General features: G+C 38.0%; 6 protein-coding genes and 1 non-coding gene across 8 annotated transcripts; 2 read left to right on the top strand and 5 right to left on the bottom strand.

Moving 5' to 3' along the window:
• On the bottom strand, nucleotides 43-1,719 carry LOC18776544 (outer envelope pore protein 21, chloroplastic). Its single transcript, XM_007209653.2, has 5 exons — nucleotides 1,519-1,719; nucleotides 1,219-1,293; nucleotides 952-1,104; nucleotides 678-776; nucleotides 43-346 (listed from the first exon to the last, which is right to left on the bottom strand). Exons 1-5 carry the CDS (start codon nucleotides 1,609-1,611, stop codon nucleotides 263-265), a joined length of 504 nt encoding a protein of 167 aa, XP_007209715.1. The 5' UTR covers nucleotides 1,612-1,719; the 3' UTR covers nucleotides 43-262.
• Nucleotides 1,935-6,333, top strand: LOC18776553 (dolichyl-diphosphooligosaccharide--protein glycosyltransferase subunit 1A). The gene is made up of 10 exons (XM_007210217.2): nucleotides 1,935-2,148; nucleotides 2,482-2,526; nucleotides 2,810-3,444; nucleotides 3,530-3,677; nucleotides 3,756-3,932; nucleotides 4,166-4,234; nucleotides 4,403-4,492; nucleotides 5,247-5,405; nucleotides 5,482-5,706; nucleotides 5,952-6,333. The coding sequence occupies exons 1-10, from the start codon at nucleotides 2,047-2,049 to the stop codon at nucleotides 6,141-6,143; spliced, it is 1,842 nt and encodes a 613-aa protein (XP_007210279.1). The 5' UTR covers nucleotides 1,935-2,046; the 3' UTR covers nucleotides 6,144-6,333.
• LOC18777100 (peptidyl-prolyl cis-trans isomerase FKBP18, chloroplastic) lies at nucleotides 6,878-9,199 on the bottom strand. Of its 2 annotated transcripts, none has more exons than XM_020563345.1 (6): nucleotides 8,880-9,199; nucleotides 8,139-8,212; nucleotides 7,961-8,047; nucleotides 7,659-7,808; nucleotides 7,434-7,493; nucleotides 6,878-7,216 (listed from the first exon to the last, which is right to left on the bottom strand). In XM_020563345.1, the coding sequence occupies exons 1-6, from the start codon at nucleotides 9,151-9,153 to the stop codon at nucleotides 7,154-7,156; spliced, it is 708 nt and encodes a 235-aa protein (XP_020418934.1). In that variant the 5' UTR covers nucleotides 9,154-9,199; the 3' UTR covers nucleotides 6,878-7,153. The 2 variants fall into 2 exon arrangements, with proteins under 2 accessions (XP_020418934.1, XP_007209549.1); XM_007209487.2 differs by having other exon boundaries at nucleotides 8,139-8,209; nucleotides 8,880-9,160.
• On the bottom strand, nucleotides 11,298-14,125 carry LOC109949171. Its single transcript, XM_020563912.1, has 5 exons — nucleotides 12,587-14,125; nucleotides 12,332-12,529; nucleotides 11,768-11,992; nucleotides 11,421-11,500; nucleotides 11,298-11,301 (listed from the first exon to the last, which is right to left on the bottom strand). The coding sequence occupies exons 1-5, from the start codon at nucleotides 14,123-14,125 to the stop codon at nucleotides 11,298-11,300; spliced, it is 2,046 nt and encodes a 681-aa protein (XP_020419501.1).
• LOC18776402 (MLO-like protein 9) lies at nucleotides 15,402-19,192 on the bottom strand. The gene is made up of 15 exons (XM_007211046.2): nucleotides 18,795-19,192; nucleotides 18,650-18,707; nucleotides 18,176-18,396; nucleotides 17,984-18,100; nucleotides 17,806-17,860; nucleotides 17,628-17,716; nucleotides 17,259-17,333; nucleotides 17,068-17,156; nucleotides 16,936-16,985; nucleotides 16,766-16,806; nucleotides 16,469-16,642; nucleotides 16,335-16,370; nucleotides 16,168-16,235; nucleotides 15,746-15,806; nucleotides 15,402-15,656 (listed from the first exon to the last, which is right to left on the bottom strand). The coding sequence occupies exons 1-15, from the start codon at nucleotides 18,918-18,920 to the stop codon at nucleotides 15,402-15,404; spliced, it is 1,515 nt and encodes a 504-aa protein (XP_007211108.1). The 5' UTR covers nucleotides 18,921-19,192.
• Nucleotides 20,637-20,708, top strand: TRNAD-GUC. Its single transcript has one exon. It is a non-coding gene; the product is annotated as a tRNA-Asp (tRNA).
• On the bottom strand, nucleotides 21,559-26,846 carry LOC18777916 (protein S-acyltransferase 21). Its single transcript, XM_020564850.1, has 10 exons — nucleotides 26,284-26,846; nucleotides 25,280-25,393; nucleotides 25,057-25,177; nucleotides 24,462-24,643; nucleotides 24,224-24,292; nucleotides 23,960-24,031; nucleotides 23,732-23,860; nucleotides 23,556-23,636; nucleotides 23,235-23,441; nucleotides 21,559-22,663 (listed from the first exon to the last, which is right to left on the bottom strand). The coding sequence occupies exons 1-10, from the start codon at nucleotides 26,326-26,328 to the stop codon at nucleotides 21,767-21,769; spliced, it is 1,917 nt and encodes a 638-aa protein (XP_020420439.1). The 5' UTR covers nucleotides 26,329-26,846; the 3' UTR covers nucleotides 21,559-21,766.

Raw genomic sequence — 27,170 nt, forward strand, 5'->3', positions numbered from 1 at the left:
AATTGAGATTAAAATCTGGGAGACATGCAAAATACTCCAATATGGAAGCAAGTTTTAATCTCCATTAGTTACCACTGAAAGGTAGAAGTTTAGGGTAGCAAAAATATAAGAGCAAAAAATAAAGAATGACCCTGCAAATGTTGCAGTTTCAATTTTCACTAAGTTTTAGCACAATGGCTCTCAATTATAAGTAAAATACAGTACAACATGTTTCGTAGTAACACATCTGACCTACAAAAGAAGTATTTCAAGTTTCACTTTCTCACAAATCATACCTCACGTTCCATTTACCATTACCATCAGCATTGAGGGTCCAATTGTTTTCCCTGATCTGCATATATGGGACCTGAAAAAAGTGGGGGTGGGGAATAATAGATAAGCAGCAGAAAGTTAACAAAGAAAGTGATGTGACCTCGAAATGTTGGAAAGACAAGGAAAGTATTGAAAAGTGGAAATGAATTTGACAGAATATCTCCAATATTGGATTCAGTCGTTGAAACGGGGAAATAAAATATAACAAGGTAAAATAATCTTACAAAACCAAAGAAAAATTCTGCAACGTTGTTCTTAGGATCTGGTTAATTGTTCATTCGATGGACGCTATTGTTGGATATATGAGTTCAACAAGGTAAAATAAGACCATCACAATCGTTGGAATTTGAGCAAAGGAACAATACCTTGTCCAACAAGTCATAGCCAAGTTTGAGCCTGACATCTTGGTCCCTTTGAAAGTTCAAAATGCTCCAAGAAAATTCAGCAGCTCCTGTGGAGCTTCTCTGTCAAAGAATTAGAGCCGACATTATAGTACCAAGGTTCTATCTTTAAGTAGGAATAAAGGAATAACATACATTCTAGGGAGTGGAAAACCAGATTTTGGTTCTGTGATTTTATAAGAAACGCGGATATAAGTATTTTCAAAGGTTAAAATGATACCACTGTATTTGTACCAACCTCTTTAAATTCTTTGTCGAGATCGCATCTTCCTTTAACATTAAAGCTCAACAGCCCATCCGTTGTCACAGGGAAGGACTTTTTCGCTCGGACAGTGTACCGTAGTTTCTCGCGCCTATCATACTGCAGTCCAACTCCAAGGCTTGCCGAAAACTACAAGTGATTGTCATTGTCAGGAATATCAATTAAAAAACTAACGATCAAAGTCGTGAAAGGAACAAGATGATGTTAGGCTGATACAACTTGAATTTTGGAAGATTTACTTACATCTGGGTAGAAGCGCCTTACAACAGCTCTACCAAAAGTTGGAACTCCAAGTCTAGTATCTAGCTCTCCGTGAATCTGACACACAATCAAAATAACATCAAGCATTTAGCATTTAGCATTTAGTTCAATTGAATTGCCAGAATTCCCAGATATTCTAGCATTCTAATTGCTACAGACTGAGACGGTAGATGACCAGAAAAAAACATGAATGTTGAAGAAGGATCATAATTTTGCTAAACCAAGAAAGCAAAACGCAGAGTGCAGTTAAAAATTAAATAAAATTGGGAAAGGAAAGAGCACCTGCAAATGGGTTTTGGAATCGAGTGGTAGCTTCTCCTTCGCATGAATTTTTAAGGCTTTAGCATCTCCACCATATCTCAAAGAGGTCTCCATTTGAGCACCGAAACCCAAAACCCTAACCCTAGCTGGATATGGCGGAGTAGGGAAATGAAAGTGAAGAGACACTCACCCTACTAGTCCTTCCTCCAGTTATCTTAGGATTAGGACGAGCAAAGCAAAGACCTTAATCACGTGCGTTTTTGGCCTGACCCACCCCAATCATTGATCGCCACGTCAGGTGTCAGCACGTGCCCTGCTCATGCTCCAATGGGCCACCTGGGCCTTCCAGAAGTGGATTGGGCTTCCTTGCTTCCTCCCATTAGCATTTCCTTCATCTGTAGTTACTGTTGACGATGCACTACCAGTCCTTACATCGATGCGTCGTCGTTTTGGACCCTGAAGAAGAAAACCCAAAACCTCTGCGTGTTGCTTGCTGCTGCTGCTACATATGTTAGAAGAGAAGAGAGAGTGTGAGAAACAGAGAAAGAGATGCGAAAAATGGGTTTGAGGTTGGATGTGTTTCTGTTGGCACTCACCATTCTATGGGCACCTGCGCTCTCGGATCTGGTCCTCTCCAAGGTTGACCGACGCGTAAGTCTCCCGTCCCCTTCCTTCTTTTCTGAATTGGGGTTTTGGAGTTTTCTTTTATCAATGTTGTTTGAGATCTCCATCTTCTCATTATCTTTTTTGTTCATCCAAAGTTGATAGGCCTCTCATTCAATGTGTCACTACTTAGTGCTCTCTCTCTCTCTCTCTCTCTCTCTCTCTCTCTCTCTCTTTGTTGTTGATGTTTTAGGATCGCTAATTGCAGTTTCATTCATAAAAGTTGCATTTTTTTGTTTTTTGGGTGTATTTTGATCTTCGTTCGTAGTTGAATGTTTTTCATTCGACATTGACCTCTGATTGTTGGTTGGTTGGTTGCAGATTGATTTGACATCACAAATTGCGCGCATCACTTCCACACTGAAGGTGCCCCATCAGTCCCCTTTTCATACCCTTCATTGGTTTTTTTTCCTTCTCTTGTTGCGTATGTTAACATTGATTATGCTTGACACTCAACGAAATATGTTTCTCATTTTTGAATTCTTATGTGTGCTTCTAGTGAATTGATAAGTAAAAGAATAATCCCAAGAATGCATGGAAAGTTATCCTCATTCGGAAAAGAAAAATAAAAAACACATGTTTGTATATCAGCACTATTTTAAAATGGACACATATGTTGAATTTTACTCATACCGTTTGCACTCTGCAGGTGGAGAATGCGGGAAGCGGTTTGGTTTCAGAAGTTTTGTTGGCCTTTCCTGAGAGTCAGGCAAAACATTTGGCGCATCTGACGGCAACCCCCAATGAAGGGAAAGGAAAAGTGAAAGGTTCTGGTATTAGTTACCCTGTTCAACTTGTTCACGCTAAAGACATGCCTCCTTCTTTGACGTTTTATTCAGTGTCTTTACCAAAGGGATTGGGCAAGGGGGACAGCTTCACTTTTGATGTATTGGCTGTTTTCACCCATGCATTGAAACCATTTCCTGAGAAAATTACACAGGCTGACATTCAGCTCCTAGTGTTTCAGGACAGTGCACACTATCTCTCTCCTTATGCAGTCAAGGTACAAACACTCAGTGTTAAATTGCCCGATGCAAGAATTGAATCTTATACAAGGATAGAAAATACAAAGAATATTGGCTCAGAGATCAAATATGGTCCTTATGAGAATCTTCCTCCCTACTCGTACTCACCTATAGTTGTTCATTTTGAGAGCAATCAACCCTTTGCTGTTGCTGAAGAATTGGTGCGAGAGATAGAGATTTCCCACTGGGGTAATATTCAAGTAACAGAGCATTACAAGCTTGTTCATGGAGGTGCTCAAAGCAAGGGAGAATTTTCAAGGTCTTTTTTTTGTTTCTATTTTTGTTCATTTCGTGCTGTGCTAGTGGGGAGCTTAATTTTAATTTCCTTCTTATTTCTTCTGCAGGCTTGACTATCAAGCCAGACCTCATGTCAGAGGTGCGTCAGCCATTAGGCGTCTTGTTGCAAAATTGCCACCAAGAGCTCATTCTGTATATTATAGGGATGAAATAGGCAATGTTTCAACATCTAACTTATGGAGTGATTTTAAGAAGGTAATAATTTGAACTCGTGTGAACTACTATTCCTAGTTGTTATTCCTTATTTTACTCAACTTTTATGCATCATTTCAGACAGAACTGGAAATCGAACCTAGGTATCCTATGTTTGGTGGTTGGAGAACTGCTTTTACCATTGGATATGGCTTACCGCTTCACGAGTTTCTGTTTGAATCAGATGGAAAACGCTTCATTAATATCTCCTTTGGTTGCCCTATAAATGAGGTGGTCATTGACACTCTCATTGTGAAGGTTGGTAATGCGATGACTTATTGATACTAGATTCTTTTGTCCTTTATTATTCAACTTGTGTTGGCTACTTTATTTGTCAGATGGTCATACTGAGTTGCTTTCATATGATTTCCTTTCAATGTGTTGGATGTGTCTATTGATACCAGGGAAGTATTAAAAGCATGAATTGGAGTCAGATTATGTTAAAAGAATTATTCTTCCTGTATTTTTGATTTGGTGATTGTAAACTGCAGGTTGTTCTGCCTGAGGGTTCTAAAGATATATCTGTATCTGCTCCATTTCCTCTAAAACAATGGCAAGAGGTATTATAGACCAAGTTTTAATGTCATCCCATATTCATGCTTGTACAACTTTTTTAATATCTCTCTTTTGCCTCTTCTCGTTGTCTATTTTGAAAAGGCTATGTTTTTCGTTTTCTTTTTTATTGATGAAAGAGTTTTTCTAATTAAATATGTCTACGATTCTTACAGAAAAAATTTTCCCACTTGGATCTTGTTGGTAGGCCAGTGGTTGCACTGGAAAAGACTAATGCTGTGCCTGAGCATAATCAGAAATTCCAGGTATTACTGGTGCCCATTTTCAAATAACAGGAAATGACTACGGGATAAGTATTTTTTTATTTTTTTATTCTGCTAATAATATCACATTTACTTTAGTTTCTAATATTGATTAAAGTTTTGACCCCTTCTAGTGGCCTATAAAAAAAAAAGACACATGTTATTTAAGTTTCTAAAATTGCTTAAAGAGAAAAAGGCTTTTGGTTTATAGTTGCTTGCAAGTGTCAATTGATGCTTATAGTGGTAAGTCTTGTGTATGTTTTTTTGTCAAGCTTTCTGCTTCACCTTAGTCAGAACAGTTTTCTGTTTTCGGTGCTTAATTGTATTTTACATCTTTCTAGTACTTATAATGTAAAATCAATCCGCTTATTCATTTATTTATCTTTTTGTAAAAATCGGAAGTGAAAATAAAAATGTTCTAGAACAGCTCTGCTGCCTGTCATGTATTGCAGAAGTTGCTTTTAGACCTCTTCCCTACCTTTTCACTCGTATCCGACTTTGTTTGATATTCCTGTTGATGTATCAATGCCATGAATGTTAAGATCTTTAATCTATAGATTTCTTAACTTCTGTATATTGTATTATGTTGTAGTATAATTTATAATAATTTTCACGGTTTCATTTCTAGATAACAAGAGTTATGCGAATTTGCTTACATATGTGTTAAGACAGTGGACCCTTTTTTTACTCTCTTCCCTGATTATACTGTATTTGACCTTAAGTTTCACACAGTAATTTTATTTTGCTTCATTTGCAGGTCTATTACAAATTCAACAGCCTTGCAATGCTTTGGGAACCCTTGATGTTGATTTTTGGAATTTTCTTCCTTTTTGTGACTGGGATTGTATACATGCATGTGGACATGTCCATCTCCAAATCTTCTGCTTCTTATTTGGCCAAACTGCAGTGGGATGAAGTAGGTTTTTGTCTAGTATTTTCTTTTTAAATAATTTACAATAAGAAGACAGTTATTATTCTATGTCTTGTTCTAGGTGCAAGCAGCAATTCAGCAGATCCGAAATATTATCACCCGATGCCTCGTGATACATGATAAGGTGGAAGCATCATTACGTGATCTTTCGCGGACAGGGGACATCCAAGCTTGTAAAGCAGCTCGAAAAGCAGCTGATGGTTTGTTGAAAGAGCTTTCGAAAGAGATGAAGCCCTTATTGGCATTCTTGCAATCATCTCAGCAGGCTGCACATCTACTGCCTAAGGTTGGTTATTTTTAGTTGCAATTTATGTATTTTACAATTTGGTTAAATGAACCAAACTTTATGCAACATGAAGTTGCGAGTGAAACTCATATATTAGTTTAGCTACTTGAAGTTGACATTGGATTGGTATTTTCGTATATGTACTGCCAAACACTATCTTCTCCATACAGTGGGTTCGCATAGCGTGCAGACATGCTATCAGTACATCTTTTAATTATTGTATTTAATATTGTTTGTGTATACAGGTGGAGGAGCTGGTGGTGAAGGTGAAGGATTTGGAAGAAAGGTTAATGGTGAAACACTCTACCATTGTGGATTGCTATGAGAAGAAATATGGAGGAAGGGAAATCGAGAATCGGGTTGCTTCGCAAGTGCAGAAAATTACTGCCTTGAGGCAGGAGGTTGACGATCTTGTTGAGTTTATTGATGAGATATAAGAGATGGGTATATTTTGCGCTTGCTATAATATTTTCCGGAACTTATTAATTATTAAATAGAAAGAGGACTAGTTGCTTTTAGTTTTGTTTTGAAATTGCATTGTACTAAAAATGTAAGGGACTCGTTTAATCTGCAAACACAGCCAACATTATTTTATGCATGGAACACAAAGTTATCGTTTGACATTGCTTATTTGGGGTGATAAGTGATTTTAAAAAAAAATTGGGAAGTCCAACTCGTTTGGTAAACTATGAGAAAATCATTTATTGTTAAAAATTGTTGTGAGAGAAAGTTATAAGAGAAAGCAACTAATGAGGGGCTTTCATTTATTGTCAAACTATTTTATCTCACAGTAAATCTAATATCAATTATTTTCATAGAACAGCAATGCTATTTTAATAAAAAGTTTACTAAACGTCAAATATTAATAAAAAGTTTACTAAACGCCAAATGTTAATAACTCATGCGCGTACCTCGTTCCCAACGGGTACGGGTAATACCCACTTTCTCTCTTGTGGGTACCCGACTCGCATACCCAATGTACTTTTCTGCATGCATTAGCATTAATTGTGCTTTGTTGAATTAGTTGGTTTGGTTTGGTTTTGGTTTGAATGGTTCATGATTTTCAGTGTGTTTTTTAGTTGCTGCATAATATTTGCAAGGCTCGACTGCACACTGGAATTACATTCGTGAAAACAGTCGGATAGAAGTGAAAATCCGAGACTCAATCATAACTTATAACAGAATAAAATAGAACAAAATAAAGAATCTGTAACAAGCTTTAAATTTACATGAACGGTGTGCAATGTCAAATTACAGCAGTTATCCTGATTTTCTTTATTCTTTCGAACGGATACTAGAATTGCATACAGAAATTGCAGATACCATGAACTGATTCAGCAATTACAAAACTTTCTGTTACATACGAAAGAATCTTTGAGGCTGGCTATATCACTACTCTTTTAAAGGTTGTTCAAACATGAACTTCTCACAACCTCCTACATCAGGCTCACTTTCCTTCAGGTGGAATCACTTGCAAAAGCTCCAAATTTAGCTCGAATGTCGCTCCAGGCTGCGGAATGGTGTGACAGAAGTAAGAAAGAATATTCAATCCAAGGAATATATTAGAAACTAACAATGCCACTGCAGTACAAATATACTAGCACAGTTGAAAAAAAAATAAAAGGATGACACTTGATGATGCCTAGGTAAGGTGTGGGAGTTAAAATTCGTAAACCAAACAAAGCATTCTAAAAAAGAAGAAAACAAATGATGTTTAAAGTGCTTACAGGGATCTCATTCATGCCCTTTAGACCGTACCCAGCCTCAGGAGGAACAATCACAGTTCGCTGCAAGGAGACCAGAAACTGATTATGGAAAAGCTTCTAAGTTCAAAGGTGAGAAAGGAAGGAAAAGAAATGGGTAATACCGACACGTCAATGGAGATGTTCGAAATAATAATAAATAGGCATGTAGCATGTATGTATTTAAGCATAAAAGGAGGATGCCATCACCTTCCCCCCTACTTTCATCCCCTCAGTTACCGAGTACATTGCTTGAGGGGGTTTTGGTGCAGCTTGTGCAGAAAATAGACCATTTGCATTGTCCACAAACTCACGCTTTCGTTCTTTCCCAGGAGGAGCTCCGACTTTGAACACGTATGGCTAGTAGAAAACAAGGAATTGTGCATTGGGAATTCATTCATGGATTAAAGAGTTGAGCCTCAAATGACTATTGGTTTGGATCAAAAAAGGGGTTGTGCATGATATGAACATGCAGAAGCTCTCAACACACCCACAAAAGTAAAGTTGAGAACCTGGGCAATACTACGATTTCCAGCCAAGAGTTTAGATTCCCTGCTTGATACAGCCGTAATCCCACGATATAAACAGTCAAAGTGAACCTGTGAAGTATGTGCAAGTCAAAAACAGAGGCGAGAACTGAAAGGCATGATAACAAACATCATTCTCCTTAAACTAGAATTCTATTTATACCTCAACCGTTGATCCTTTCTCAGCTACTGGACCCTTTCCCTCAACCAAATCATAATATTTCAATCCATCAGCTGCTGAGGTAACAAAAAAGCAATAGGGGTTAAATTCAAATGCTAATTACATGTAGAACACAAAGTTACGCTCCATCTGGACACAGGAATTTCAAAGAAAGGATTTGGATAGAAACGATTGAAATGACTATATGCAAGTAATCAGTTGAAATCCATTTGTTATCTTCCTTTCCTTCTTGTCCAAATCTAGGTTTACATGGATTGCAACAGTCGAAACAGACAATTTTACCTAATACTATCATCTAAGTTCCACATGGACACAACAAAATAAGAAGATAAAAGGAAAAAAAAAAGAACTGAATCAACCATTTTCCAGATAAAACTGCCCAAATATAGTTTGAGAGACCGAATTGTGGCCTGAGCACTGCATCTAATAAGTTGTCAACCAATTTTTTATTTTCTTTGTTTTGGGTCTAGAACAAGATATTCCATGCCCATTGGGACGAAATTCGCCATGAACACACTCGTAGTTATACATATTATTTTGGGCAAATTACCCTTCAAAATCAAAACGAAAATCAAGAGTCACACAAGTTTTGAACTTATTTAACTTTTAAATCACAAGAACATGAAATCGCAAGAAATGGAAGCAACCCACATGCATAGGCAATTAGTAGACTTGATAGATAAATTAATTAAGAAGAGAGAAAGGGTTAGAGTAAGTAATTACGGGTGGTGCGGTAGTCTTCAAGAGGAATGACTTTCCTGTTGCGTCTCTCTCTGGCCTCCGAAGGCGGAGACGCTGAAATGAGGCTCAGAGGCAGCCAAGTGATCAGAATCGCACATCTTCTTGAAATCAATGAGGAAATGGGAACTGAAACTCGAACCACTTGCTCTGCCTTGTCTACTACTTGGCTTGTGCTTTTGCTGGGTTTTGAACTTGAACTCAACCGTGGATGATAATGATGAGGGTGATTAACGGTCAAGCACCTTATTGATGCCATGGCCGTTGGAATAACAGAGAGGCCAGTTTTTAAAGCGACCTATAATACCATATCCCTATCCACTTCCTATTTTTATAAAATTACCATAATACCCATACTTGCTTCACTTCCACTATAGTATTGGGTTATGATATTAGGGGGAGATTCTTCAATAAGTATTTTATGTTAAGAATTACTTATATAAGTTTAATTTCAGCCGTTGGATTGCATGTGTACTGCATAGTAAATGGCAAAAGATCACTGTTAAAAAGATCACTGTTATGCTAAAATATGAAAACTATGAGAGAATATTTGTTTGTGGGAATTTTCTGTGTATTCTTCTCCTTGTAGGAGATCATATTTATAATACAACAAAACCTGAATGGGTAAGTAAATAATAAATTCCTAAATCTATTTACAGTAGGAAATCAGGAATTAAAGTAAATCAATTACAATTATAATAGGAATTCTTAGTGTGTAAGGAAAGTAAGTCAATATCCACAAGTCACGCCAACATTCCCCCTCATGTTGGTGCATAGATGTCGCCAATGCCCAACTGATCCAGTGAATTGTGGAATGCTTTACTGGAAATTACCTTTGTCAAAATATCCGCCAATTGATCCTCGGATTTCACAAAAGGAAACTGAAACATTTTAGCCTCAAGCTTCTGTTTGATGAAGTGTCGATCCACCTCAACATGTTTAGTACGATCATGTTGAACCGGATTTTGTGCAATGGCTATAGCAGCCTTGTTGTCACAAAAGAGATTCATTGTGGATGTAGGTTTATACCCAAGTTCAGTAAGCAGCTTTCTTCACCAAAGAAGTTCACAAATCCCTTTAGTCATGCCTCTAAACTCGGCTTCTGCACTGGATAAAGCTATTACATTCTGTTTCTTACTCCTCTATGTCACCAAATTACCTCCCACGAATGTGAAGTAACCCGATGTGGATTTTCTATCTGTTACATTACCTGCCCAATCTGCATCTGAATAACCATCAATATTTAGATGACCATGCTTTGAGAACATAAGTCCTTTTCCAGGTGCAGACTTCAAATATCTAAGTATCCGAAGAACTGCATTCATGTGGTCTTCACTTAGAGAGTGCATAAATTGACTGACAACACTCACTGCATAAGCAATGTCTGGTCGAGTATGTGACAAATAGATCAATCTTCCCACTAACCTTTGGTATCTTTCTTTGTTAGTTGGAACTTGATCCGGATATTCTCCAAGATGATGATTCTGAACAATAGGAGTGTCCGCAGGTTTGCAATCTAGCATTCCTATGTCCGTCAACAAGTCCAAGACATATTTCCTTTGAGAGAGAAATATGCCTTGCTGCGATCGAGCCACCTCAATTCCCAAGAAATACTTGAGTCCACCTAGATCCTTCATCTCAAACTCAGTAGCCAAATAGTCTTGTAGCTGTGATATTTCTTGTTTATCATTCCCAGTAATAATCATATCATCAACATAGATTATTAATGCTGTTACCTTCCCTTTTCGATGTTTCAAGAACAGAGTATGATCAGAGTTGCACTGTTTGAAACCATTGTTCTTCATTGCCATGGTGAACCGTCCAAACCATGCACGTGGTGACTGTTTCAATCCATACAATGCTTTTCGTAACCTGCAAACTGTTCCACTCTGAGTAGTATTATATCCAGGAGGAATGTCCATGTACACCTCCTCCGTGAGTTCGCCATGTAGAAAAGCATTCTTTACATCAAACTGGTGTAGTGGCCAATCCAAATTAGCTGCAAGGGACAATAAGACTCTGACGGTGTTTAACTTTGCAACTGGTGCAAAAGTTTCTTCATAGTCTATACCATAGGTCTGTGTGTACCCTTTTGCCACAAGTCTTGCCTTGTATCGCTCGATAGATCCATCTGCATTATGTTTTATAGTGAACACCCATCTACATCCGATAGTCTTTTTTCCCGTGGTATAGTCTCCAATGTCCAAGTCTGATTTTTCTCAAGAGCTTTCATCTCCTCTTTTATAGCTTGGACCCACAAAAGCCTTGAGTGGTTCAGACAGCTTCTCAGTGGATACATGATTTGCAAGTCTAGTAGGAGTATTTACCTCAAAGATATTCTCAGGAGATTGGTTCGTTGGTACTGTTGAATGAGAGGGGGGGTCTTCATCTTGTTGTTCTGAGTTATCTGTAAGAGTATGACTCGCATCAAAAACATCTTCGCAAAGGTCAGGCGATCGATCGTTGTTTGGCAGAGAGCATTCGCACGTGCCAGACTCGGGACGATCGATTGTTATTGTTTCTTGCCCGAGAGCAATCTTCGTGCATAGATGAATATCCTCATGTTCCAAGCTGCTCCAATTGAGCTCTTCACTCGGTATCTCCCCCTGAAAAGTAGAATTAGATGCTGGGTCATAGAAGAACATATCTGATTCTAGAAAGGTGACATCCAAAGTGACATAGGTTCGCCGGGTAGGAGGGTGATAACATCGGTAGCCTTTCTGATGAGTGGCATAACCCAAAAAAACACAACGAAGTGCACATGGATCAAGTTTGCTTCGTTGATTTTTGTGGAGATGAACGAAAGCCACACAGCCAAAAATGCGAGGGGTAAGCACCAAAACAGAGGGCAGAGGCCCGTGTTGCGTGAGCACTTGTAATGGAGTTTTGAAGTTCAAGACCCCAGATGGCATGCGGTTGATAAGGTGGACAGCAGTGACAACAGCATCATCCCAGTGATGACGAGGAACATGGCCACCAATGAGAAGAGCACGGGCTGTTTCAAGGAGATGACGATTCTTCCGTTCGGCAACACCATTTTGTTGTGGTGTCTGGGGGCAAGTTGTCTCATGAATAATGCCATGTGTCTGGAAGTAAGTCTGAAAATCATGATTAACAAATTCTCCACCGTTGTCAGAGCGAAGAATCTGGATTCGAGCATTGAACTGTGTTTCCATCTGTTTGTGAAAAGATTGGAACACGGAAAATACTTCATTCTTATTTTTCATCAAATAAAGCCATGTCATCCGTGTACAATCATCTATGAATGTGACAAACCAACGAATACCGGAATGAGTAGAAATAGGTGAGGGTCCCCAAACATCAGAATGAATTAAAGCAAAAGGAATAGTACTTTTATTCATACTTAAAGGATAGGATGCTCTATGACTCTTGGCTAGAATGCAAGTGTCACATTTAAAATCTGAGTCCTTAAATACAGAAAATAATTCAGGCAATAAGTGTCTCATATAACCAAAAGATGGATGCCCCAAACGTCGATGCCAGAGCCAAATTTGTCGGTGCTTGTCATCAGACGGATGCTTCACATTATTGGCACGTCCCATACTGAAGTCATCCACATAGTACAGCCCCCCTCTTTTAGTACCACGCCCAATGATCTCCTTGGTGAGAATATCCTGTAGTAAACAAAAATAAGGATAAATTAGTGCACAACAATTTAGTTGTTCAGTTGCCTGACTCACAGACATTAATTTATTGGACAAAGATGGAACGAGTAGAGTATTAGAAAGGGACAGAGAAGGTGAAAGGGCAACAGTGCCGGCCCCTGTCACAGGATAGGTAACTCCATTTGCATTGGCAATACTTGTGCGGCGGGGTGTAGTGGTGTGCAAAAAATCATTCGGATCAAAGGTCATATGATCAGTGGCACCAGAATCAATTATCCAACCAGTAGTATCTCGTAGATCAGAAGTATGAAATGCATAACCACAGTTACCTGAGACATCCGGAAGCGCGGGACGATCAGGAGGATCTACCTGCGGGAACAAGGCTAATGGGGGTTCGGTAGAGACAAGAGCAGCACGGCCAAAATTACTAGCAGTTTCTCTGAGCTTGCGAGCGCGGAGGTCCTCCCACCAATCAGGATAACCATTTAGCTTAAAACAGGTGTCACGGGTATGTTTGAGGTTGCCACAGTGCGTGCAACCACTTCCATCAGTCGGAGCCTTGGGACGGGAAGGTGGGATAGTTTTAGGAAGTGGCGCACCAGCAGCAGTAGCATATGACTGGATCTGAAGGTGGGCTGCAGTAGAGGAATTATGGGGCTGGCCGGCACGAGTAGGGGGACCTGATCGAGGCGCACTCTTGGCCGCTAAGCGAGCACCAGTGGCTCGATCGGATGAACCCATCATCACTGCTTGTCGAACTTCTTCACGGCGAACATAGGCATAAGCTTGGTCAACAGTAGGGAATGGAGTCATGTGAAGAACATCACTTCGGGCCTTATCAAGACGATCATCAAGGCCATCCAAAAATATGTAAACTCGATCTTCCTGCAGAATATCATTATAGCGCTTGATATCACTTTCATACTCCATCATATTTGGACGACGAAAATCAATTTCTCTCCATAAGCTTTGGAGAGTATTGTAATAGGTTTCAATGGAGCCACCAGCTTGTCGCATACGAGAGACTCGTCGTTTCAGATCATAAACCTGAGAAGTGTCAGTGCCATCATAGTAAGTTGTGGCAATTGCATCCCACACTGCTTTTGCCGTTGAAAATCGAATGAAATTGCCAATCAAGCTCTGCTCCAGAGAATTGATAAGCCATCCCTTCACAATAGAGTTCTCGGTGCGCCAACGAGGAAACGTTGGAGCAGTCGAAGGAGGTTGCGGAAGATCGCCATTAATATATCCCAATTTGTCTTTGCCGGAGATATACAACTCTACAACTTGGGACCATAGGGCATAGTTGGTGCCATCCAACTTTATGCCAATCTGTGCAGCGGAAGCTTCATAGGTAATTGTCGTCGGAATCGTTGTCTGATTCGGGTTCAAGGTCGTCGTCTGATTCGAGGTCGGGGTCGTCGTCTGAGTCAAAGTCGGGGTCGTCTTGGTAGGATCCTGATTTAGGATCAATTTCGAGGTCTGAGTTTGCATCTGCATTAGTTGAGCCACCTTGGCACTCAACTCGGCTATGGTTGGTTGAGAAGGAGAGGAGGAAGCAGTGGTGCTACCGCCATGAGGATTAGAAGAGTCATCCTCCCCCATGGTGGCGGCTAGGGTTTAGAAACTAGAGTCAGCAATCCCAAGATCGCCGCTCTGATACCATGCTAAAATATGAAAACTATGAGAGAATATTTGTTTGTGGGAATTTTCTGTGTATTCTTCTCCTTGTAGGAGGTCATATTTATAATACAACAAAACCTGAATGGGTAAGTAAATAATAAATTCCTAAATCTATTTACAGTAGGAAATCAGGAATTAAAGTAAATCAATTACAATTATAATAGGAATTCTTAGTGTGTAAGGAAAGTAAGTCAATATCCACAAGTCACGCCAACATGTTAAATTGCATGTATGTTGCATATTCCGCTAAGGAGGAGAATTCCCAATTGAAAGCCATTGAATAATCCATCTCTTTTTTATTATCAATGTCTCTCAGTCTTTGGAGTTTGGAGTGGGATTTTAATACTCATTCTGGCTTAGAGTCAGATACATCTTGGGACTTAAAAGAAGGTATAATCAGTGAAGTCCGTGATCAAGTATTTGTTGCTTCGAGAACCATCCAATTCTTGTTATCTAGTTCTTGGAGCACCATCTTGACCGCCATACTCGGCGAGAGTCTCCTAGGTTATTTGCCATACTTGTTTTATTGATTAACACTAAGAAAGCCTTGTGTGCTAAGGTAGAGGAATCTACGGCTGAGATTTGTTCTTTTCTCGACCACAATCGCTTTGATCAGAAGTCCAAATCCAGTGCATCATCCACACTGCCAAAACGTTCACTCGCACGCCCCACATCCACACATCCTAAGAAAGACGTCAATTGCTCATTTTTCCCAGTCAAATATTTGGTTTATTATTTTTGTCATTTATATAGGGCCGAGAAATATTTGGGTCAACAACATAGACTAAAGGAACAGTATGAAAAAAATGGTGACTGATAATGTCTTAATTTACAGAACTTGAGATGAGCTAAATTTAGAAGGTGCTTGCTTGCGTCTTCAACTTTAAATTTAAACCAAATGAATCCACCATGTTGCTGATATTGGTTTCATAACAAAACTGCAAAGAAATAATAATATTACATACAAAGAAGGGATCTAGACTATCGATCGCCACATAAATTGGAGCCCATGTTGTTATTCATCAGGAACTCAAGATGTGTTCTGGCCTGGCACTTGTAGAAGATTAGGTTCATGTTAATAATTTGGTCAATTTGCAAAATGTCACAACCAATGGTGCATGCATGGCCTTTCTCTGGAGCCTCAACAATATTGTCAATATTTTTCTCCCACATTCAGCGCCACAATCTCACCATAATCTCATGGTCCTCCTGTTAGGAGGTCTTTCGTGTTGCCTTGAATATCTACACTGGCCATGATGTTTGCCGTCTGTTCAGGAGTTGATGGACCTTTTTCCATTTCAGCCTTTTGTGGAGCCTTTGTTACTGAATCGACACTGGCTTTAGCTGCCGGCTTCCCGTCATTCTTCTTCTTTGCAGCAGCATTCTTTTGCCATTTCTTTAAAGCTTTGTTAGTTTGTTCATCAAAGATTGACTTCTTCATTGTTGATCCCATCTATGATTTCCCAAGAACGGAAAAAACAGTTGTTATATATGGACAAAAAAAAAAAAAGGATACATAGTGGAGTGATTAGTGAATTGTACCTGCGTAACCAATGCATATAGGGGAAGTGTGATGTAGCTGCACATAACTTGGACGCATACCCTGCTCAAATCACATTCACTATTCAGTAATTTGGAGGGTTCAATCATGTCTCGTTAATTACAAACTCAAATGATTTCTGTTAAAGCACCGTCTAGGAATAAGGAAGAACATGTTCATGATAATAGAAGATGTTCTATTATCAGACTGTGAATCATAGACCATTCATTGATTAGGTTGATTTTGGCCGAATGTGTGTGCTTCAAATTCATAGTCTACCACGAGAACATAACTCTTAAGTAAGATAATAAAATCTACTAGGGCAGTACGTAGCCCGAATTTACGAGACCTTCAATGGGGGTATGACTCTAATGAGTATTAGAAAAGTTAAAAAAGAAGAAAAAAAGAGAGAAGATATACATACCCAAGTGCAACTCTGAGTACTGTAAGAACGAAATTATCATGGAAACAAGATCTTATCCCAAACTCGTACTGCATTAGGATTCAAGAGAAAACTTTTAAATTTCGAATGCCAGAAGTGACATATACAAATAATCAAAATAAAGAAAGGTGGTTTGATCTAATTTGTACCCATATCCAAAAGAAATATGTTATCTCAAATGCATTCTGCAAAAATGAAATGCACAATTAGGTGGCAGATAATAAACTCAAAATCTTGATCATGGTTTCCACAAATGGATCAAATAAAGGGGCTAATAATATACCTGAAACAGGACAAAATGGATCAAATAAAGAACTAACTGAGGCCAGCTAAACCAGAAATGCTTGTCTGAGACTTGCACCAGAGGTATCCCTTGGACTACAGCATGTCTTTCTTGGATCTCAAGTGCCATTTGAGATATAATTGCTTGCAGCTTTGTTCCAACAGCTAATATTATCTTCAACCAACACAAGCCTCAGTCATTATTTATTTTTCTTAAACCATTAATTTTTATTAAATTGATTTAATTAATTGCGAGTTAATTTCCAGAACAAATTTTTTTTTTTAAAATAACACTTACAACAAGAGGAAGTATGGACAGCACAAACATAGCCTCCCATCCTGAAACAAAAGGCCAAGCAAAAAAGTTATCCGAGGATTAAACCCAACTCTTAAATGAGAATTTGGATCTATATCAAATTTTCTATAAATAAAAAATGAATTAATGAAACAGAATGAGAAATAACTAACCATGAACATTGAGAAGCAGGTAGAGAACCATTGAAGTCCACAACAGTGGACTGCCAGCACCATCAAAATACAGAGTTAGAAAAGAGCATTTCCCACAGATTTGATGAAAACAAAATGTTTTAGTATTTTTACCTGATTCCCACAACTACCTTAAAGTCATCTTCTAATGACCTTTTGATATACTTTTGAAAGTCAAACTTACTTCCAGGTGCTAAATGAACCTATACATATACATACATATAGAAAACACTTAAAGTCAGTCATCATGCTAAAAATACTAAAATGAACTGAAGATTGTTTCATGTAATTCTAGAGAAACATACCGTGACGAATCCATGTCGCATGGTCAAGTAGTCGGCCCTGCGGACGGACCTAAAGAATTGTCGAAGAAAGCTTACCTGCCAACAAATTTGAATATTCAAGACAATCATTGAGAAAAACTGCATTCTAGTGTGTCTATTGAATATATAATAGAGGAGAGTTTTCAAGTGAGGATGTCCTCATTTGAAAAATAATGAGAACATTCTCGTGGAGCTACCCCGCAATGCAGTTCAATGATCGAAACTGTCTATATTTGAGGTCATTTTTGCAATAAATTAGCCATATCGATAATTGTGTTCGATCATGGGATTGCAAGCATCTCACAGGGAACTAGAAATAGGGAACAGAGGAAATAATAACATGGTTCTTACAAAATAGAAGGTAAATGGGTTTTTAGTCCAACATCTTGTGTGATCTCTAACAAATGATGTCTCGTGAGTAAGCCTGAATTTTGTAGGATCTGTTTAAAATACAAAGCTCCAAATTTAGCACTGAACACAGAGACAAGTGTTGAACAATCAGTAGCTGTTGCGTTGTCGAATGATTTACCATTGAATTCATTATCATGTTCCATCTCTCGTTCCCATACCTTCCACGCACGAATCTGCACAAATTCAGGAAAATACAACGGTTCACCAAAATTTTATTTTATTTTAGGGTTTTAGTACTAAAACTCCTTTGAATTGCAGATGGATATATCAAAACAAAAATAGAGTCTTGAACCGACCTTTAATCTTCCAAGTGTCATGGTTATGGCACCGTATACAACGTGAAATATTGCTAAAAAGAATATGAAGATGTGCAATTGATGTAATCCATTTGTAGATATGAGCGGCACTTTTCCCTGCATCACGATACACATTCAACTAGTTAAAAAAAAAATCCAAAACTCATGGAGAAAATGAGACAGTAAAATTACCTCCTTGCAGCCTGGACCATCGCCACCACCAGCTAAATATCTGCGTTCATACCATAAAAGCCTGCGACGATGATCTCCACCACCACCACCTCCTTCTTTCTCTTCCCCTCTGTATGGGCAAGGCAACATTGTGTCTGCTGCCTCTATCGGAATACACACTTTAGCGATGTACTGTTGCCCAAATGTTAGCAACAGAGAAATAAATCCCAAAACCATAAGCTCTGCATGCATGCATGTGCCCAAAAACACAACCATGCAAACCAAACAAACGAAAACCAAAGACAAAAGCAAAACAAAAAAAATAAATGAGATTATAATGGAATTATAAACACATATATACTCAAACTCAAAGTACGAAAGAAATGAAAACATAACATTTCTCTCGTCGGGTTATTTTGGGTTTAAATTCACAGACTAACAACATAAATTAAGCAATAAAAATTATCCTTTATGGCGTTTTCTACATGTACTTACCTCCTTTCACTTTCTCAAGAGCTTCAAGCAATCCACTCTTTTTTCTATGTTCAAACCACTGCAATATGGAAAGCACAGGATAAGTATATTCAAAAAATAAATTAAGAAAAATGCAATTTAAAGTAAAATTAGAGATTGTACGTACATGTCCGATCATATGAAGAACCTTTTCCAAAACGATGGAAATAATAATGATAATGAAACAGACGGTGGCCAGAGCCCACGTTGGCGTCTGATCCAGCTCCCTGCCTCCACCCCCTCCGCCGGCCATTTATTATAATCTTCAAACCCTCAACCGCCCTAGCTGGCTAGCTTTCCCTTAATTCTGGCCTTAATTATTTAATTATATTAATTTACACAACAATCAACGATGATGATCGACATTTAAAAAAATAAAATAAATAAAAATCATCTACCTCTCTCTCTCTCTCTCTCTCTCTCTCTCTCTCTCTCTCTCTCTCTCTCTCTCTCTCTCTCTCTCTCTAGCTATACAAAGCCAATGCGTTTAGAGGGTTGACAGGGTTCCTTGAAGAAGAAAAGAAAAAGAAGAAGAAAGAAGAAAGAAGAAAGACCGTTTCTTTGGTTTTTCTTGTAACGGTCTTGAACTCGAAGAGATGTACGGAAGGCTGGCTGATGAACAAATGGCGCACGGCGGTTGCGAAAGAAGATTGCCCGTCTTTATGGTGTGTAATTTCATGTTTGCCATTTACCCAAAAAGCATAAAACATTCCTCTTTGCCCATTGCCATCTCTGTGGTGAACCCGTTAACCGGAGTGTAAATTGGGATTCTTTTGCTAAAAAAAAGATTGAGGCCCTACTACAGCCACGAGAGAAATAATCCAGTGATGAAAGAAATCACGAGGCATCGTGTCCACGTGTCAAAACGAGTATAGTGTGTTAGTCGTTTACCAGTTTCGGAAATTGGATGTCACAATCACATCGTCGCGTAATGTTATCTGTCAATGTGTTATAACCATCAAAGATGCAACACAAGTTTTTTTTAAAAAAACACTCTTTCATAGTTAATTTCATAAATTACTTGACTTAGTGGTCATTTCTAATTAATCACGATGAGTAGCGGTCATATTTACATCAACTAATTATGAATTATGAATGCAATCATAGAATTTCTCAACAAAAAAAAAAAAAAAACTCTTAATTAGATTTTTGTCCCTTTATGATTCCTCTCAAACTTTTCGTGGTGTCCGAACATTTAGGTTTCATTTCATATGAACTGTGATGATTTGGGATAATAATCCGATATCATTATTATAATTAGAACCCTTTATAATTATTTCCAACGGTGGAGAAGACATAGAGTATGCTACTTTGTGTGGATTTGTTAATGCCCACTTGACACCCCTATTGGCAAAGAAAATTTTAGGAATTAAACCATTGGAGTGACAAATCGATACCCACGTCTCAGTCAGGCTCATTTGACCTTGTAGTTCAACGATCAGAACTGTGTTTTTAAGTCTTCATTTATAAATTATCTTTGAAAAAAATTAGACAAATTAATTCTTAATAATTTAGACATCTAATTGTGATGAAATAAAGAGATAATTTTTTCTTCAAGAAATACTAAACATCGTATGGTGTGTATATTTCAACACTATAAGATAAGGGGTTATCACATAAGATAGTAAGGTCAAAGTTATCCCTTTTGGTTACATGTACGTTAATTGTCACCCTTGACACAAGTAGAGAAGGACACGTTATAGAGATTCAATTTCAAATTATTCTTGAAGAGGTACCATCTATAAATGATTTATTGATCTTCATCCTCTTTGTTTTTTTAACACAGATTTTGTAAAAAATTGAAATAAATTTAAAAACTCCATGTTTAGTATGAATACTTTATATTATTAGTAAATTGATAATCTCAGAAAAATAAATAAATCGACTAATCAAGTCTTAATTAACCATTACTGCATATTCTTTTTGAAAAGCAAATAAATAGTACAGAGACCATTTTAACATCAACAAAGTCGTTGTAGTATAGTGGTAAGTATTCCCGCCTGTCACGCGGGTGACCCGGGTTCGATCCCCGGCAACGGCGTTTTCTTTTTGCCTATACTAAATTCAATTTTCCCTTCTCTCCGCCATCAGTCATTCAACGTCTCAATTCATTTCAACTTGTTTCCCCCTGTGATGAATCTGAAACCAACTGCACCCATTAATCTCTCACCATAAAGTTAAAAATAAATATTGATAACAATTTTTACTTCGTATCAATTTTAATGTCATAAGATTGTTCCTTGTTGATTTTAAATTTGAATTTTTTTTTTCCTTTTTACAAAATTAAAGGCTCAAATTCTGTTAAATTTATACGGTTTGCAGAAGAATTGTTACCTTCTTTTAGTTTCTTTCCCACAAACGATATTAAGAGAGGAAATTTGAACAATCCTCAAGTACATTTGAATAGGAAAATCAATCATTTGTCCTTGTGGATCCGACGTTAATCCTCTCATACCTACTAATTGGTGTACTTGGGATGCAATTCCTCTAGCTCCCGAAAATGATATCATCTTACTTTTTCTTCATAATCAATATTCTCATGTACAATTAACCTCTTATGGAATCCTTTTATGAGCGAATGCGTTTCTATGAAAAAATAAATTATCATGTAGAAGAAGTCTTTGCTAATGATTTACCGGTCACCATCTTATTTGTTCAAGGATCCTTTTATTGGCAACTGAAGACAACCTGAACGCATTTTGTGACTTGGGAAGAAAATATACAAAACAAAACGTAAAAACCTTTGGATGGAGAGACCCAGCTCAGCCTGGGGAGATGATCGTCCAAAGCATAAAGTTCTAATGACGCTTCAGGCAATGAGTTCTGGAATCACCTGTAACTGTTGTAAGTATGCTAACAAAACCAAGAAAGATATATTGTATACACACACCTGCAAATGAACGGCAATTCATATGTGGGAATCTAGTTAGAGAAAAATGCTGATCAGGCAGAGCAATGTATTGGGTTAGTTAGTACAACATGATACAAACTCTGCACATGATGATGTTTTGTAACAAAATTCAAACTGAAAGAAACATCCCGGGTCCAACTCTATATGCATGAAAATGGTGATCAGTATTTCTCATTAATATGATCTACTCAAATCAATCTAGAAGAAAACTGGTTTTGCTGGGAATCACTTGGAAGAAACACGGGAAGCTGGCCACCCCTCTGGGATCTACCTTGTTGATATGTAGTAGAACCTCTATCCATGCCAGAAGCCAATGACCTGATGATATTCCTTGTCCCTCTGGTTGGCTGCTCATTCATAACAGGCCCACCAAAAAATATGGATTGCCCCGTGTACGTGAGCTCTGCTCCAGAAATCTGAGAAGAGGAACCTGCAGATCTGGAAGATGAGACAAATCGTCCAGCTTCTTGATCCCAAAAGACTGAAGATCCCACTTTTTCTGCAACACTCAAGTTACCTCTTTTCATAGGAATTTGCCCTACGTTTTCATTGCCCTCACTTTGTTTTGCCGACCGTGGAGATTGATCCGTTGATGACTGATAAACGGGGTTGAACTGATCTATGTTTGAAGCTTTCTGCTCTAGTGGCGAAGGGGTGAAACTAGAGACATGAGGACTGCTAAAATTACTAAGAGTGCCACGGCCCGTTTCAACATCTTCTCTGCTAGCACGACTTGGTGGGTATGAACTCTTAGGAGACAATTTTGACGTCCCTGCTCTAGCATTTCTGTTGGTGAACCCCTGATCTGTACTAATTGGACTGCTTCTTCCACTCACATTGCTACTCGATAAATAGTCAGCCTCATATGGTTGATGTCGAGAACTAATTGGACGAAGCACAGATGATGATGCTCTAGCTTTGGCACCTGCTTTGGTTGCCTCATTAGAATCCAACTTTGAAAGCTTCCATGCACTTATTCGGACTGGACGCTGGGGTAACTTTTTTGCCTTATCAGGCTGCTGTATTGTATCTGGATCCACTGTGGATGGCAGGCGTCCCGGCTCCAAATGTGGAATAATTTCATCCTGCATATACAAGACCAATAAGATATCAATTCTACCCTTATTCTGAGAAAGGTTATGAAAAACTTGCAAAACTGAGGATCCACCTGCATCACATGTGATTGAGTTGCTGCATTTCAAACCAATGGCTTACAAAATCACTAGTCACCACCAATTACAACCATAACTCTGGCAGAAATCTATTCCTTTTTTATACCTAATCCTTAAAATTGGTTAAATTTTCAGTAAAACAATGATATCTTCATCATTTTTTTTTAATGGCTATATGATAACTAACGATTATAAACCATTAACATAATAGTACTTTAAAATTATCTCTCAATTGAAATTGCATATTATCCAGCTCCCTTGTACTTCAAACTTATGAAACCAATTTCACACCCCATCCTCTTTTGAATTACACACAATTCACAAATGATATTTGTCAGAAAAGTTTCATGCACCTACAACAGGATGTATATAAAATTTTCTACAATTAACGACAGACCAATTTCAAATTTTCTTAAGGAAAATACACTTCTATTAGAATACAACCGCTATTGCATAATTATATTTGAATTAAAGGTAGTAGTACCTGGTGGTCCATAAATATTCTTGGAGGGGTGCACCAAGCAGCTTTATAGTTCAAATTCATTCCATGAGAGCTTCTTCCACTTATGGCAGTAACAGCAGAACTCGTTGGTGAAGATGGAAGACTTTGCTGATCACCTCCATCTACAGATGGTCCAGGATGTTCACTTTGTGTTCTCATGGCAACAACATATTCATATGTTGTGATGCCCTGCATCAAAACAATAATTTTAGTACATCCCCTACTAATATGTGGAGAGAGAGAGAGAGAGAGAGAGAGAGAGAGAGAGAGAGAGAGAGAGAGAGAAGGTACAACCAAACATACCTTTCGAATCAGAATTATGTGGAAAAAGAATAGCTCTCCCAAAGGAAAAATGGCAAGAAAGGAGATAGCTGTGCACAGGGCCTGCAGACATTATAAATTTGTGATGTTCTTTCAGTATCTGACAGAATCCAGACCAACGAATTAAAAGCCATGAAATTATAGGGCAGAAAACTTACAACTACAGTGGCAAAGGGGGGCTGGGAGAAGCCAACTCCCAGCCTCTCAGTTATCTCACTTTTCATACCATTTTTATCAACAAAGCATCTAACAAAGACAGCAATACCGACACCACATTCAACAATAAGCTGTGACATACATGCAAAAACATCATGAGAAATAAATTTATTTTGGATGGAAAGACATCAAAACATTATGTAAGGAAACCAGACCGTCGAAAAGCTCACCCAAACAAGGCTGGCAGCCATAAGGGACACAAATGTGATATAATTTTTCCTCCCCACACAATTATTCAACCACTGCAACAAAAATACTGATAATATTGTTAATGCCAATATAATAATAAAGATGTTCTCCATGCGTTATAGGGACAAGTTACCAATGATGCAAACTGAGCACTAGGATAAGTGCCATAGCACAGTTAGATATGCTAATAATTCAGGCAGGATATAACACAGGGATGAACATTTAGTATGAAATTTAGAAATTACCCGACAATGATGATCAAATCCATCAACACATTTATCACAACTTCTACAATGTTTACTGAACTTGCGGACCTACAAAATAACATGACAGCATGAGATGACCTGGAAGATAAAGTTTCCCTTCCTTTGTTTAGCATGCAGATACCAAACATTACGACCCTCACAACACCAAGAATGAGACAAGGCTTCAACTAGCTGAAGATGCTGAAAACTGAAATTAACATAACTAGAAATCTCATACCTCAGCATTGCACAGAGTGCAGAAGAGAGCATCCTCTCCAGATTGTTCCTGTTGCTGCAAAAGATCTTCATCTTTGCGGCAATCTTCTCTTACAAAACAGCAACAAAAGAAACCTCCTAATTTTGAACACCAACTTGAACCTTGCCTATCCAACTTTCCTCCATTATTGAAAGACACATTCCCTAATAAAAATACAACATAAGCTTAAATTAGAAGCTCCAGAGAACAAAATCAGAAGGAAGTGCTGATATCTTCAGCTTATGCTGGCAAATACTATCAGATGGGTAAAAGGATCATTCTCTTCTTACTTAGGTACATGAGCAAATGACCTTCTATCGGATTCTCTCAATTAATAATCAATAATTCAGATAGGCTGACATACACATTTTCTCCCCTTTTTTACGTCCCCACGTCGCCACAGCCACTCAGGACTATCTATCAATATTCTTTTCCCCAAGAAATATCCTGACAAGTACCATTGCTAAAGTGGGCCTTAATTTCAATGTGAGATCACATGTCTGTTCTAGACTCGGATATGTACTTTAATGCAATCTCTGCAGAAATAAATAAACTATATTGCAGCCAAAACACTAACCAGGAGTATCTGTATCATTGTTTGCTTTGTAGGACAATGTCTTGTCAGCTTCAACTAGTATACCAGGATCAGCAGGATCAATTGCTGTACACCGAACATAAAGTATGAATACAGCAAGTGCCTGAAAATCAAGATTCAATCAATTAAACAATGACAAGAAAGCCTGAGCCAATGATTGGATTTTAAGTTTTTGGTTTTGGTGGTGGGGGGTAACTGAGCTTACCAAGATAGAATAAACGCCAATAGCCACATACTCATAGATGTCCTTTCCGAGAAAGGGAGCGAAGAAGGCATAATATGCAACAGTTAGCAGGAAAAAAACCGTTATAGCCACAACCTGAGCACCAAAAAAAAAAAGAAAAAAAAAGGGAAATGAGTATCAGAAAGGCATGAAACATCACACAAGCTCTCAATGTTTCTCCAAAACATGGATCCACCAATCCCCGGTAATGACTTGGGTAATACAAACTTGTCTATTCAAATCTGCTTGAGTATCTAACAACAGCACTGACATAAATTATTACCCACTTATGACTTATGCGTGATGCTTCAATAGTTCCCTTTTATGTTTGATCACCACTTATGCCATTTTTTAACTTTATTTTCAAGTTCACACTGCAACAACTTAACTTTCAATTCTTGCAAATGACATGATCACCGGTATGAAACCTAGTTATATGGTGTGTTAAATTGGATTAATGATTTCACTCAAGAACAAGGTTAGAATTAGAATGGGAACCCAATTAGCAAAGAAGACCTGCACTAAATTGAGCCTAATACAACAGAAAAAAACGTAAAACAAAGTCTTAATTGCTTCTTTTCTTTGGCTCAGTTATCATCGGACAGGTAGGGTCGAATAATCACCCTTAATGCATTCGAAATAAAGATTTTAAAGTAACTGGTAATCCAACAAGTGCAATTTCTTGCAAAATAAAAGGTTACATTATTTCCGGAAACAAAAGCTCTGAAGTCCTTCTAAGAATTACTTTACTTTTTACAAAAACAATTGTTAGAGAACAGAGACCCATAAACACAAAATCCCCCGACAACATTGTAAAACAAAGGAATCGCACACTCAAACACATAATAAATAACAATGATTCACCAGTCAGCCCTTGGAAAAATAATAATTTACCAAAAACAAAAATATAGAGTAAAGGCAGATGAGAACTAAAATACACAAACAAACAAAAGACCACATTTTGACAATTATAAAAAACAATGTACCTGAAAAGTGTGAGCAGGGAGTTCCCATCCATGACGCCGAGCCATGACCAAGAACTGAGTCCAAATTCCTAAACGGTCAACACCATCAGAAAACCAAAACCGCCATTAACACAAGCCAACACCAGAATGCAAATCGTAACCAGATTCTCAGAAAAACTGGTTCAGCACTGTCCCATTGTTTCTTGCTTCCTCCTATCCTAGTACGGACCACAGCAAATCCAAGCCTTAAATATGTTTTCTTTTGAGATTTCAATGTCGACCCAGATGGTAAAAACGGATTTCGAGACAACCAGCGAAGTTTGATTTTGGATTCTAGGGCTGGTGGAGGGTTGAAATCAGAAGAAATGTCATGAGAAGAAGAGCAGGAGGAGAGGAGAGCCTCGGACTGTGTCTCTGTTTGATTATGTTGAACACTTGTTTGCTGTGGTTTTTAAAGTAAACGGCCTCTGTTAGTTGCCACTTACACTGTATCTGCCGGCGAGGCAACTAATTTTTATTTTATGAAAACTTTTCTCTTTTTGAAAGTCTTAAACAGAATTTTATGTTGACCAGAAAACAAAAAGAAAACAGAATTTTATGAAAGCCAGCTCCAGAATTTTAGAGACTCCATCACCCTCAATTCATCAATCCTTCTATCCAATCCAGTCAGCCGCTACCGTAATTTTGGTGATTTGTTTGGATAATCAATATAGTCAACTCCATTTTTTCACTTGATGGTCAAAATCAGTTAATCATGGTCTGGCCACATAATTTTTTGTCAAATTGGGTAAATCATTATTCGATGATTAATAATTTATGACACTTTCTTTTAAGAGCCCAAAATCACTAATTACTATTTAGTAGTGAGTTTTTAATTTATCGGAACAGGCTATTCGTTTAAATTTTAT

This window comes from Prunus persica, chromosome G5 (assembly GCF_000346465.2).
Source record: "Prunus persica cultivar Lovell chromosome G5, Prunus_persica_NCBIv2, whole genome shotgun sequence".
NCBI classification, from domain to species: Eukaryota; Viridiplantae; Streptophyta; class Magnoliopsida; order Rosales; family Rosaceae; genus Prunus; species Prunus persica.

Bases quoted from the DNA above. Each gene is read 5' to 3' on its own strand.
- LOC18777916 (XM_020564850.1), bottom strand. From the start codon at position 26,328: ATGGCTCGGCGTCATGGATGGGAACTCCCTGCTCACACTTTTCAG. The intron at 24,293-24,461 runs GTATGAGATTTC...GTTATTTTGTAG, and splicing joins GCACTCTGTGCAATGCTGAG to GTCCGCAAGTTCAGTAAACA. The intron at 22,664-23,234 runs GTACTACTACCT...TTGTATATGCAG, and splicing joins GAATATTTATGGACCACCAG to GATGAAATTATTCCACATTT.
- LOC18776553 (XM_007210217.2), top strand. From the start codon at position 2,047: ATGCGAAAAATGGGTTTGAGGTTGGATGTGTTTCTGTTGGCACTCACC. The intron at 2,527-2,809 runs GTGCCCCATCAG...TGCACTCTGCAG, and splicing joins GCATCACTTCCACACTGAAG to GTGGAGAATGCGGGAAGCGG. The intron at 3,678-3,755 runs GTAATAATTTGA...GCATCATTTCAG, and splicing joins TATGGAGTGATTTTAAGAAG to ACAGAACTGGAAATCGAACC.
- LOC18776402 (XM_007211046.2), bottom strand. From the start codon at position 18,920: ATGGCCGGCGGAGGGGGTGGAGGCAGGGAGCTGGATCAGACGCCAACG. The intron at 16,986-17,067 runs GTAAAAATACTA...TGGTGCTGGCAG, and splicing joins AAGGTAGTTGTGGGAATCAG to TCCACTGTTGTGGACTTCAA. The intron at 15,807-16,167 runs GTATGTATATCT...TGATTTGAGCAG, and splicing joins GTACTCAGAGTTGCACTTGG to GGTATGCGTCCAAGTTATGT.
- LOC109949171 (XM_020563912.1), bottom strand. From the start codon at position 14,125: ATGGGGGAGGATGACTCTTCTAATCCTCATGGCGGTAGCACCACTGCT. The intron at 12,530-12,586 runs GCAACTGAACAA...TGTTTACTACAG, and splicing joins AATTAATGTCTGTGAGTCAG to GATATTCTCACCAAGGAGAT. The intron at 11,993-12,331 runs GTATTTAAGGAC...CATGATTTTCAG, and splicing joins TATTGCCTGAATTATTTTCT to ACTTACTTCCAGACACATGG.
- LOC18777100 (XM_020563345.1), bottom strand. From the start codon at position 9,153: ATGGCATCAATAAGGTGCTTGACCGTTAATCACCCTCATCATTATCAT. The intron at 8,213-8,879 runs GTAATTACTTAC...TTGTTACCTCAG, and splicing joins TGAAGACTACCGCACCACCC to CAGCTGATGGATTGAAATAT. The intron at 8,048-8,138 runs GTATAAATAGAA...CATACTTCACAG, and splicing joins AGAAAGGATCAACGGTTGAG to GTTCACTTTGACTGTTTATA.
- LOC18776544 (XM_007209653.2), bottom strand. From the start codon at position 1,611: ATGGAGACCTCTTTGAGATATGGTGGAGATGCTAAAGCCTTAAAAATT. The intron at 1,294-1,518 runs GTGCTCTTTCCT...ATTGTGTGTCAG, and splicing joins ATTCCAAAACCCATTTGCAG to ATTCACGGAGAGCTAGATAC. The intron at 1,105-1,218 runs GTAAGTAAATCT...AATCACTTGTAG, and splicing joins TAAGGCGCTTCTACCCAGAT to TTTTCGGCAAGCCTTGGAGT.